This window comes from Syngnathus leptorhynchus, chromosome 1, assembly GCF_054491065.1.
Source record: "Syngnathus leptorhynchus isolate UIUO chromosome 1, UIUO_Slep, whole genome shotgun sequence".
In the NCBI taxonomy this organism is placed as follows: domain Eukaryota; kingdom Metazoa; phylum Chordata; class Actinopteri; order Syngnathiformes; family Syngnathidae; genus Syngnathus; species Syngnathus leptorhynchus.
The window spans coordinates 10,653,734-10,666,573 of NC_141195.1; the positions used below are offsets into that span (position 1 = coordinate 10,653,734).

A 12,840-nucleotide genomic window follows, 5' to 3' on the forward strand; every position below is an offset into this window, starting at 1 on the left:
TATTTGTTATAGCGTGTTTAGTTGTCAACTTTTCTCTCTCTCTCTCTCTCTCTCTCTCTCTCTCTCTCTCTCTCTCTCTCTCTCTCTCTCTCTCTCTCTCTCTCTCTCTCTCTCTCTCTCTCTCTCTCTCTATCTATCTATCTCTCTCTCTCTCTCTCTCTCTCTCTCTCTCTCTCTCTATCTATCTATCTATCTGAAACTATGGACATGAGCACCACGTTTATTTATTGATTCATTTATTTATTTCAATATTTATTTATCATACCTCATTTTGTCTTAGAACGAATGTTCGCTGAGTAATGGTCGTTAAATGAATAAATAATTCGAATAAAAGTTCAGGTCCAAATTTTAATTTGCTGCATGTGGCTTTCTAGGAAAGCACATAATATCAAAAAATATGTTGTTGTTGTATTCATGTTGCCAATACGTTTACGAAATTAAAGTTTAATTCGTCAATCAATTTAAGTCAGCATACATTTAAATTTGTATTAGTAGCAACAGGTCCAAAACCTTTTTACAGATCAGTAAATTTTGCATAGAGTAACATAACAAATCAACTAATTAAGAGGCATTCCATTCCGTGTTTAAATTTGGATTTATAATTATTTTGCTTTGTTAAAATAAAAAGTAATAGCGCATGCAGGTGTAAGCACCCAGAGGCCTTTCAATTGGGGTGGGGGGCCAGCTATGGCCCTCCTCCACCAGGAGCCTTTCTTTGGGCCTACCTCCGTGCTGGGTCACGTGTTCCTCGAGCGCATACAAAATTTCCAGTGGGGAGAGCAACTCGACACACACGCCTATCAGTAATTATCAGCCACGGTCTCTATCTCCACGCGACGGAGGACCACGGGAGGATCATTCAAAAATCCGGGACTTACTTGACAGGACTATTGCGTAGAAGCGCCTGCATGCTTTGGTGTCACTCGGCTCCTTCCTTGCACAAAGTTTGTTTTCGGGGCGCTCTCCTTTGGGCGACGTTTGGACCGCTACAGAACTGGGCTGATTTGTTTTTGTTTTTTTATCACCTGGTTGGTCTTATCTGGTAAGATAAGACACTGCAGAGAGCCCTTGGAATCAAATAATGTTTTTCGTGCGTCCTTCCGCGCGTTGTCATCAATGTTGGGCATGTGTGTGTGTGTGTGCGTGTGTCTGCGTGCGCATGCCTGTTTGTGCGTGATTTATTTTTATTTTTTTTTATTTTTGCAGCGCTCAATGTCTCCACGTTATGAGGTTCAATTACTATGACCAGTTAAATCAAGTTCATCCTCTTGATGCAGATAGAAAATGGTTGACGTGATGAAAATGATTTATTCTTTTCCACAGCTTAATGTTGATCGGATATTAAACTTGCGTATATTTACCACTTTTTAAACCCCTCTCTGATGAAACATAATTTATAGCAACAAGCAACACCTAATAAAATTATAGCAAAAATGAATTGAACCGTTATTGTATCTGTTCTATATGAAAATGGTCAAGAGAATTAGGCCAGACCAACAAAGTGCGCTCAATCGTTATTTCTATTTTACATAAAATCAAGCTGCGTTTTGTGGCAATTTACAGAACATGCGCGTTATAATATTTCGCATGGATTAAATTTCGCGAGATGGCAGAGAATCTCCTATTCTGGAATGACTGTCTTGTATTTTCTGTTCTTTTGCTGCAAGGAACCCTGGGAAGAGATCGAAGGAGCGTGGACAAGGTTTCCCGTGCACGGACTGAGACCAGCCCTCGACCCAAATTTTTTTTTTTTAAATCAAGACCTGAAGGAAGAGAGGAAAATGTATCAAAGCCTTGCCTTGTCGTCCAACCAGTCCCCTTACTCACACGACACCGGGAATTATATGCACCCCTCGGCCAACTCTCCAGTCTACGTCCCCACCAGCAGGGTCCCGGGCATGCTGCCCACCCTCTCCTACCTGCAGACCTGCGAGCCGCCTCACCAGTCCCACGGCCTCGGTGCCCACCACCACCATCATCACGCCCACCACGCATGGCCCCAGAGCAACGGGGACGGCTCGTCGTTCGCGCCCAGTAGCCCTCACCCGTCACACGGCTTCTCGTACTCTCACAGTCCGCCGCTGAGCACCAACAACGGGCGGGACGCCGCCTATCAGAGCCAGTTTGTGCTCGGCAACAGCGGCCGATCGGAGCAACTCGGCGGGGCTCTGGTGCGCCCAGTGGGAGGCTCTTACACTGGCCCGTACGCCTACATGAGCCCGGAGATGGCAACATCCTCGTGGACGCCGGGACCCTTCGAGAGCGGAGTGATGAGCCTGCAGGCCCGTCAAGGAGGCATGTCAACACGGCGCTCCAGTCTCGGTAAGATGTCCTGTCATGTGCATAATATTTCTGCCCGGGGATTTAACATAATAATGCAGTCGAGATATTTCACGGCAAACTTTGGGAAGTGTCTTTTATTGAACAAATTTAGAGGGGGGGCGGATACGTTATATCTTAAATTACATTGAAATTAAATGAACTTTTATGTTAATCAAGAATCTAACATAGTGCACAAATCTTCATTTTACCTCGACTCATTTTGATATTGTTGTCACATTTTTAAATCTACACTACAGATTTTTTTTTTTTTTTAGTATAAATCAGATAAGAAAACACACTAATACAATTTGGGAACAAAAATAGTTGCACATTTTGTGATTGTAGTTTGAACTGATGCAAAGGCTATTTTATATTGTTGTAAAATAAAAAAATAAAAAAACGAGTTTAAATTTTAGAACGATCTTCTCAGTATGATGCAATTTTCCATATGACAATGCCATTAGATTAATACTCAATGAAAAACAGGTCTGCTCCTTTTAGGCCAAAAAAGCAAAATCATAACTAAACAATGTTGTTAATTGTAATCATATATCAGCATTTGTAGTGGACCTTCTGTTATCATCTTGGTTATTGTGTTGATTTTCAATAGTACGGTTTTTAACAGTATCACCCGTGCCAACTGTATTCAACGATAATTTTATTACATGATCATATGGTTCTGCTATTTATAAGGAGGTGGCACCCTTTGGGTGAGAGGTATGAATTTAATCATATTCTTTTAAAATGTCCCCCAAATTGGAGCAAGACAATCCACATTCTTCTAGACAAAAGCCAAGTAAAAACAATCAATTTAAATGTTAATCTAATCCCTGAGCAACAGTGCAGTGTTTTGATTTTAGGGCTCAATACACACTGACACGAGAGCCCATTGTCCCAAGCCATTGGCAGCAGTTATCACCTCCACCATCACAAAGAGTGTGATCAAGAATACTCAAAATGTCCCTGTGCCTGCATAATTTGACAGTAAATTGACTCTTCATTGATATTTAGCATTTTTGATTCATTCAGTCAAGATTTGTTGTTGTTACTGGTCTTTCACCAATTAAACAAGATTAATGCTAAGGTAACATCCACACAAAATTGACCAAACTCAATTCCACCAGACATTTATTTTTTTAAGGCCGAATGAATACAAAAGCTCTCAAATTCATATGCATCCGCTAAGAAAATATTAATAAGTAAAAATAGATCTGTTATCCTAATTAACTACAATTTACTGGTGTCCTTTGTATAGTTGTAGCATAACCATCACTTTCCAGAAATTGTCTTTTCAAAGGCATTAAAGTGATGTCAAAAATGCCATCCTTGGCCTGCAATAGCAAATCGATCACAGTCCATTTGTTGTTGTCAGTGTAATTTTTGTAGGGATATCCTGATCACTTTTTTTTTGGGACTGAGTTCGAGTTGAAGTCACTTTGAGGATGTGCCGATACCAAGTCCCCAGGCAGGGCATCATTCTTTTGGATGAGTAATAAGGAGTTTTGGCCAATTCATGCCAGGAGTCCGTTGCGTGTCAAGGCTGTGATTGATAGAAGAGACCCCTGGATCTTTTCTGACTAACACCCCCAGCTCTCCATTCCTTCCATTAGTCTGTCTCCCCAACTCAGGTTTTGATCTCTCTCCATCACATAGCTCAGGGAATGAGAGTGGTGTTATTTTAAATTCCTCCACAGCTATTCATCACACCCTTGTGCCTAAAACAGACCCCCACCCCTACAACGTGATAAAGCAAAATTCTATAGGTTTGAAGATACATGTTTCAGCTAGTTGAATGTTCACATCATAAGAATGCATGGTAGTTTGTTGAGAGGCAGAAGTTTTACAGCCCAAATGCATACAATGAATTAAAAATGCAAATTACTGCTATTGGGTGTAAATTTTACATCTCTAAAAATATCCCTTTTCAGGAAACATAAAAGAAAAAAAAACTTTGGGAGCTTGGGAAATAATACGTACAGGTGTGGATTGACCTATTCTAAAGATTTGTGTAAAATGTGAAATTGACCTAATTTGGACAGATTTTGTGCTGACGCCAGCGATATGCATGATTACAATTTAAACCAGTTGAGGTATGGGTTTCAAAAAAAGCAGCTTGACCGAGACACTGGACAACCGCTGCTCCGCATGCAACAATGTAGTGGGACAACGCTTCCGTTGCTTTGTGTTGTTCACAGGAAAAAAAATGCATCTTGGTGGAATGAGGCATGGTAATGTTTTGAGACTGAGTGTTTTATTAAAAGTGCTGAAATTGTTTTACTCAGATCTGGTGGAAGACATGGCCGCCGAAGGCAGGGAATGCGTTAACTGTGGCTCCATCTCCACGCCACTGTGGCGCAGAGATGGCACCGGACACTACCTCTGCAACGCCTGTGGCCTCTACCACAAGATGAATGGCATCAACAGGCCGCTCATCAAACCTCAGAAACGACTGGTAAGATAAAGCTTTATTATTGTCAACAATGTCTGCAAATACACATGACTTATTTGGACACACGGAACAATGCATTTAATATAGGGCCATTATGAAAAAAAACATCAGGAATTACAATATTATGTCTAATGGAAGCAAAAAAAAAAGTTCAGTCAAGAAGAAATAGTAGCAAACTACAATCTTAGCATTATCAATACTTTGAATGGTGAATTCATTTGATAATTAATTGTACAGTGAATTATTTATTTGAGTTAAATTTGTTTATTTATTATGAAAATGCATTTTTTTATTTGGCTACGCATTTAGTGAATTTTTATTTGTCTTAATGTTTGGATAATTTATAAATATGATGTCAATTGATTTTGCTCGGTAAATGTAACTTTTTAGCCATTGACATTTATTTTCTATGGCACAATTTTCAGAGTCATAGAATTGGATGGGGTAAATTCTTCAGGAGTAAACAACACAATCACAGTAAGCCATTAAGTAGCCAGATAATTAAATGGCAAAGAGCAAGAGTAAACAAAAAAAAAGTCTGTGAAATAGCCCCTTGGCTCATTTCTGGTGCATCTACAGAAATGTTTATCGATGTACACTGTCCCTGTCCAACAAACAAAATTCTTGCCAAACTAACTGGACGAAGAAGAGCAAAGATGCAAAAGAAAGTTGGCTGTCATTTATGAGACTGCAGGGGGAAAAAAAAGGCTGCTTTGCAAGTGGTGAGTGGGGTGTCAAGGCAAGGCGTCACACGTCTGGTTATTTCCCACAAGCTTGCTACCTTTTGTAGAGCAGCTGTGGTTGGTCTTTCCAAAAGCACTCCGCTCCCTTACCTCACAAGCTCCTTCTATTTGTTCCGTGATGACCTTGCCCTTGGATGAGGTGTTTTGGAAATTCTCAGTGCAAACGAAGCTGCTGTTGTTTCTGCTTTACAAAACAAGATCAATTGCTTTTGTCTCTATTTATGTTGCTGTTAAAAGGCTGTCCAACTAATGACTCATTAGTTATTTTCACATCCGAACCTTGCGGCAATAATTCATCACTGTCGTATGTTTCGTGTCCCACACTGGCATCCTGTGATTCTTTTTCAAGGGGAACAGTTTGAGTTAAAATGGAGTCCCCGGGGGAGCGCTGTCTTGGATCTAAGCCAAAGCAAAAAATCCAAAGTTTATGCTTTTCTTTTTGTCCTCACCTACAGCAGAGCACATCTCGCCGAGCCGGCCTGTGCTGTACCAACTGTCATACTAGCACCACCACGCTGTGGAGACGAAACGCTGAGGGAGAGCCAGTGTGTAACGCCTGTGGTCTCTACATGAAACTGCACGGGGTATGTTGCGTCTCATGGGCCTAGTCGTGCGTATTAGGCAATTTGAGAAAACTTGATGTTCAGTTATTCCATTCTTTCTTCTTTTCACTATGAGATATGAACATTCGATCAAGCCTACATCTTTGAGTTTGGTAAAACGGTACAGTTTGGTTTCCATTGTCAACAGTGACAAAAGGTGCATAAACAATTACTGTGCCATTTTTAGACACCTTACCCATGTGGTGTGTGGTAGCGAGAGGGTGAGTGATGGTGAAGGTCTCAAGTTCAAAGACTGCTTAAATATACTTAACTTGAAAGCTCTAAACCAAGGACCTTCAATGGTGGTCCTCGAGGGCCAGTTTGTTGAGTATTTTATATGGTCAGGGTGGTTATCCGGATTCTGCAGACCTTGCTGATCATTTAAATCATGTATATTGCAGAGAGTCATATACAGCATCCAAGAAACTGACCCTTGAGGACCCGGATTTAAAACCACTGCTCTAAACTGTCCATTTTTGGAAATAAGAGTGTGAATGGTTGTTTGTCTAATTAGTACATGCCCTGCGATTGGCTGGAAACCGGTCCTGGGTTGACCCCGCCTCTCTTCCAGTCAACTTGGATAGGGCAAGCTGACGTGCAAAAATGGATAGCTATTGCTTTAATAACTGTTAATTGCATAGTAGAAAAGAAACAGTCAACCACAAAACGAACCGCCAAGAGATGAATCCCAGACAATTTGACTTCATTTTTCAAACCCATCATTTTTTTCTCCAAACAAGAGAGGATTCAAAGCCATTGATGTTCGATTTCAGAGCGAAGCACTGTGCAATGTTACATTCATCATTGTTGAATTTATCGGTGGGTTTACACAGTGATGTCATGCCACTTAATGACTAACTGCCTACGCACGTTCCAGATTCGGGTTTGCTGTTTCCAAACCGTACTGTCGTGACCTGAATTAAACCATACCGTTTGGGGAGAAGATGGCTTTACAGTGTCGAGCGGTTTATATTTGTACAACATAATGCCTCTCCAAGGGCATTGTGGTTGTTGTTGTTATCAGAGTTGCAGTGTGGGAGTGGACCTTATGTGGGTTGTCATGACACCGTGGCCTTTGTTGTAACAGTGAGTCAACTAATGACTGCTTCTCTCCTCCGTACAGGTGCCCAGACCTCTGGCCATGAAGAAAGAAAGTATACAGACAAGAAAGCGCAAACCCAAGATGCCCAAGAACAAATTACCAACAGGTAGAGCAAAAGTGCATCTGTGGAGTTGCCAGTAGATACTTGACTCATTCCATGAGGGGAAAACAAACTGTCACATCATCAGTATGCACATAGTTTAAATGTCTGATTTATTTTATTGTTCCTTGTGTTAAGTGTTCCTTATTGTCATTGTTCCTTGTACACAATGTACAGTAGACCTAAATAGTCCAATCTCAGAAACACTTTGTCATTGTTTAGGAGCACCCATCACCTCTGACAGCAGCTCGCCATCGTCGCTCTCAGTGTCTGAACACGCCTCAACCATCAAGAGTGAACCCAACATGACCTCTTCACCCTACGCCGGGCAGACTGTCACATCCACCTCCCAGGTAATCTCTTTCTCAGAGAATTGCAATGCAATTAGTATCCACAGGCAAATGCAGAGTATTTAAACCTTCCATTTAGCTTTGGCTGTCATTTGAAAATGAAGAGGAGCTTCGGCACTCTCGCCTGACGTGTGCGGGGGCAGCATGGGATCGATTTCCGCTCCGTGGCGATCTTCATGTTGTTATTATTGGTTATTCGTCTCTGCGACTGGCTGGCGATCAGTTCAGGATGTTGACTGTCTTTAGCCCGATGTCAGCTGGGATAGGTTCCTGCAACATTGAAAAGAATAAGTGGTGTTGAAAATGAATGGATATTATACGATATGATACTTGAAGCATCCATTCCCTCAACCTAAGTTGAAATCTTAGTTGGACATTAAAACAAACCACTCTGGTTTTGTAAGAATCCTAATCATTTTTATTTGCTTCCCTCTGCAGACGGCTACCCAGTTAAACACTACAGTGTCCTCAGCACATATGGACATTAAATATGACGATTATGCCTTTACTCCAACATCAATGGCCCCACAGAACTCCTGGTGTGCTCTATCTCAAGCTCTATCTCAAGCCTGAGCCCAAAAGCACAGTCACTCAGTCTCAATGTCTTACTGGCCGGGACATTTGATGCACACACACACACACACGCGCGCACACATTTGATCCACAAGTGAGGAGGGAATGAAAGCATTTGATCCACTTACAATGTACCACCGACTTTGCAACTCCATAGACTTAAATGAAAGTCAACCGACCTCCAAGATGCAGGACTTAACAAACTACCTATTATGGAGCAAGCAAAAGCACCAATGCAAAAATCTAACCATATGACTCGGAAAGAGAGAGAAACGTACACAGATTTTACTTCCATAATATTTTCTTTGAAGTTGTTATTGTTGTGTTGTTGATTTTTTTTGGGGGGGGGGATTTTAACAAACACATCGAGAACATGTTACTATCGCGGCAGAAATAAAATGGAAAAAAAAAGTTTTTTATGGCTGTTGAACACAACTCATCTTCAGCACGTAGATGATTGACTTTTATAGGCGCATTATTTATGTTGAGATAAGGGCAGTTAAGTCACCATATATCATTTGACTCCACTTCTCCCTGCGGGTTGGCCATTTTGCATGATCTTCTTGCAGGGTTTTGTGAGCAATTAGTTTGTAAGAGATAATTTCAAATTGTTCGTTTTCAGGTGTTGCATATGTATCAGGGGTTTTCCCAAACAATTGACTGTAAAAGTGCAATGGTTCCATTATGTGAAATAGTTAAAAACAATGTAAGTTTGTATTATGACAATAATGAAATTTGTGTCATTGTAATATTTTAAATAGTATGTCACCCTCTGTTTCTTGTCTCTTATCAAAGTCCTTTGGAATCTTTGCAGCGTGAACTAGTTTACTATTTATTAATTTGATTGATCAGAAAAGAATGAATATAATAAAAAAAGTAAGTCTCACTGCATATAGAGATCATATTTCTGTCCAAATAGTGACCTTTTAAAGTCCAGTTTGTTCCATATTTGTTAATTCCACACCTTTGGGATTTAACCGATTACAATTTATTTATATGAGAATAGATGACATTTACCAATGCAGGTCTGTAATCTGCACGTTATTCTCAGTGGGTCATAAAAACAAACCTATAATCATCCCCCAAACTCAATATACTGTGTTTTCACAAGAATTCAATCATGCAGCCTGTGATGCAGAGTCCTGTTATCACATACTCTAAAAAGTGTCACTTTTGGTAACAAAGAAGCTTGATTAAACATTTTATTCTGAAAAAAAAAAACCACGATCTAAGTAACCCAAAATAGGTTTTCTTATTACACACAGTGCAATAAATGCAATATGCGGAAAAAAAAATAAAAATCATTTGCACTGTCTTTGTTATCATTTCAAAATTGTTCCAATAATTATTTATAAACATTAGAAGAAATGCATATATTATCCCTGCTGCTAACATGTACTTGAATATCTCAATTGTATTAAAATGTAATATGTGTATATAAAATATCCCTCTTAATGACTCAAGCTGCCCAACTCATTTCTGATTGATTGTGGAAAATAATGTATCGCATTTTGAATAGTTTTCAACTATTAATTGTCCCTCGCTATTATTCCAAAAAATAGAAAAATATATATAAACAAAACTTTTTGAAGTAGCTCCGGCCCCTCACAGAAAGTTCCTCTTTGTATTATTACCAATGTGCAATATTCTCCATTGTACTATTTTTCTGTGTAAACTACTGGAACCAGAATTTCCTGAAGGAGCAATCCCAAGGGATTAATAAAGTTGAGTGTAAATCTAACCTCCTCCTGGCCAGCTGTGATATGCTGCAATTTTTAGCTGGGCCACCGGCCGTTCACGGCGCTCCCGAAATTACCGATGGCCACACCGCCCCTCATTGCAGCATAATACACACCTGTATGACTTCATTCCGTGAGAAATGAGTGTGTGTATCTATGTGTGTGTGTGTACCAAGTGGGTGTCCAAAGGTTGTGTTCCAACTGTGCTTTATGGCGCTAATCCATGCTGAGGAGGAGAATGCGTGGCAGTCAGCAACAAGGCTGCTTTACTGCCACCACGGCGACATGGAGGCACCACTGCGCCAACAACGCCGCCCTGCTTTATGGCGCCGGGTGAGACACATCCTCGCAATTCCTGGGAAAGGCCTTCATCACGTGCAGCGTGATCAACTGTTTTTCAGGCAAAGGGTAACAAAGGGCATGCTCCAAATGAGGAGTTAAGGAGCCGATTCAATTCAATGACGTATGTTTCATCACGTATCCCCGTATAGTTCTTAGAATCACCTTTGGCGCTTTATGTCAATATTGATGCTAGTAGCGTGACTAGGCTGTGCAATTTTAATTATCATTGGTTGTCATTGTCTCATAATTGTAACATTTGAGATACAGCTAAAAATGACAAAATTCAACGTAGCTCTGGATGCTGCAGATACAATCTCCACTTTGCTGCTACCGTCAACTTCCTCTCAAATCCAATTTGAGCAATCAAGTAAGCAAGTATATTGTTCAGTGGGAAAAAGGCACTGCAAGTATGTGCTGCAGTCACCATTCCAGCAATTGAAATTGCAATGTACACTTGACTAAAAAGACAATTCTTTCAAGCCACATTCTTCATATCATGAATTTAGCTAAATGACTTGAAGTCTTTGGAGACACACATATGTAAAAGTGTGTTTTGAAGATTCTCTAGAAAGATTGCAGGTGTATCGCTTGAGTTATTTCATTTTTATCCTTTTCCTGGTGTCATGTCTTTTTACAACATCAACATTATACTCAAGAGTAGCCATTTAAGTCACTGTACATTATGTGTACATTTATAATTATTTCTATGCATTTCTATATATGAATACTCTCAAGCGTTAGGCATTCCCACTTATTTGGTGAACTCCACAAACACAGCTCTGCCTTTGGTTCATTTCTTCAGACAAATAAACCCTGAACTGAATTTGGACCTGAAAGCAAGGCCGGGGGTTGAGCAGGCGTCAAGGCCCAAGTGACTAACTGCATCTCAGTGTGTGCTGTTAATACTAAGCCCAAACACATAGATCATCCTTGAACAGACCACACATACTGTGCCCGAGTATTTGCTAAATTTCCTTTATACTGTACTCAACATGAGATTATGATCCAACAGCGAATTGGGCTTTCAAAACCTAATGTCATATATTGGTATATTCATTTATTGTTTGCTTGCAACTACTGTTGTGCACAGGCTGAAACATCCTCAGAGGTCACTGATCAATCAGGGCAAAGGTTGTCAACAACTATAAACCAAAGTGCATCCTGTACCTTGTTGACATCACCTAACAATAGAAAATAACACCAATCAAAATTGTGCTGCTGTTCATCTAACTTAATTCTGTTGCAACAAATAAACATCCAAATGGTCAGACTTATGCGTGAGTTAACTTTAACATGAGAGCTCATCTTTTGGTATTTACGGAAACTCTGGTGACCTTTGGTTTTGGGGTCATGAACTATTGTTTTAAACATGTCCCCCTGAATGATTCTCCTTACACACCTCCTAAGTGATCTGTTGGTTGACTTCCTTTTGCTGGAGTAAAACGACAATAACAACAACCTCACAGAATACATAACCGAATAGCGAGAAACACAGCTTGGGACAGCTTGTAACCCAAATCCCAGCCCAGTCAAGCCTCTTTAAAAGGTTGTTTTAAGGCCACAGTGAACCCATGTTATCCTTCACTCTTTTATCAGGCTGAGTCAACAATACTCAACCTGGACAGCAGCAATACAGCAGAGAGCTAACATGCTAGCCAATGTGCTTGATGACTTCCACTATTTGCTGAGTTTGGAACATGCAGATGTTTTTATGTTCTCTATGTAAAGACCATGAATCAAAATATCCCTTGAATATAATTAGCTCTGGAGTCAGACTGCTATTCACAGACATATTATAAATGACTGGGAGACCTAAAATAAGAGCTGAAAACAGCAGGATGACGGATTGCTCGGTGACACTCGTGAACGATGACTTCCGTGCCCGTGAGTTTGATTGTTTCCTTGAGGAAGAAAAAAAGTTAGAAGGGAAGGGAGGGATGTAAACTCAGGCCTTGAGTATAGGGACCAATTGAGAAATTGCGCCCCGAAAAGCGGTTTCACTCAGCACCTAAAAATATGTGCACTTTGAAATTCATGAAATTTGGTTAATGCACCAATTTATAGAGAATGCATGGCGAAAGCGGATGTTTGTCCTTGGCAGAGGTCTGCACTCCATTGAGTGCAGGAGATGAATCACCCCTCACAAATATCTGCCTCACACCTTCCCTCCTTATTACCTCCGAGACACCTCAAGTAATATTGACAATGTCAGCCTTGAGGGAGGTGAGGTGAAAGTGCCTATGAGCAAGATTCATGTCCTTCCTTTAGATTCTAAGCACACTCACACACATGCATGCACACACACAGGACACGTACACACAGAAAGCAGTGCAAATCCTTCTCAATAGCAAGTAGTAGGGCCAAATCAACTTTAAAAACTATTTTTCCTTCTTAAGGGGGTGAGAAAAACATATACATGCCAAACCATATTATTATTATTATTATTATCATTTGCATTCATTTCTCTGTGCGCACAACAATTTTGAGAATTTTAATGATGAGAAAGTATCAATTATGA

At 40.3% G+C, this 12,840-nt stretch overlaps 1 protein-coding gene across 1 annotated transcript; it reads left to right on the plus strand.

Annotated features, from left to right (window-relative positions):
• Nucleotides 1-763: 763 nt before the first annotated feature.
• On the plus strand, nucleotides 764-9,963 carry gata5 (GATA binding protein 5). Its single transcript, XM_085911588.1, has 7 exons — nucleotides 764-1,042; nucleotides 1,668-2,322; nucleotides 4,605-4,774; nucleotides 5,970-6,098; nucleotides 7,240-7,324; nucleotides 7,541-7,671; nucleotides 8,107-9,963. Exons 2-7 carry the CDS (start codon nucleotides 1,782-1,784, stop codon nucleotides 8,239-8,241), a joined length of 1,191 nt encoding a protein of 396 aa, XP_085767714.1. The 5' UTR covers nucleotides 764-1,042; nucleotides 1,668-1,781; the 3' UTR covers nucleotides 8,242-9,963.
• The last annotated feature ends 2,877 nt before the right edge of the window (nucleotides 9,964-12,840 follow it).

Coding starts and splice junctions, on each gene's coding strand:
- gata5 (XM_085911588.1), top strand. CDS start 1,782: ATGTATCAAAGCCTTGCCTTGTCGTCCAACCAGTCCCCTTACTCACAC. Junction 2,323..4,604: donor AACACGGCGCTCCAGTCTCG/GTAAGATGTCCT, acceptor TGTTTTACTCAG/ATCTGGTGGAAGACATGGCC. Junction 7,672..8,106: donor CTGTCACATCCACCTCCCAG/GTAATCTCTTTC, acceptor TTCCCTCTGCAG/ACGGCTACCCAGTTAAACAC.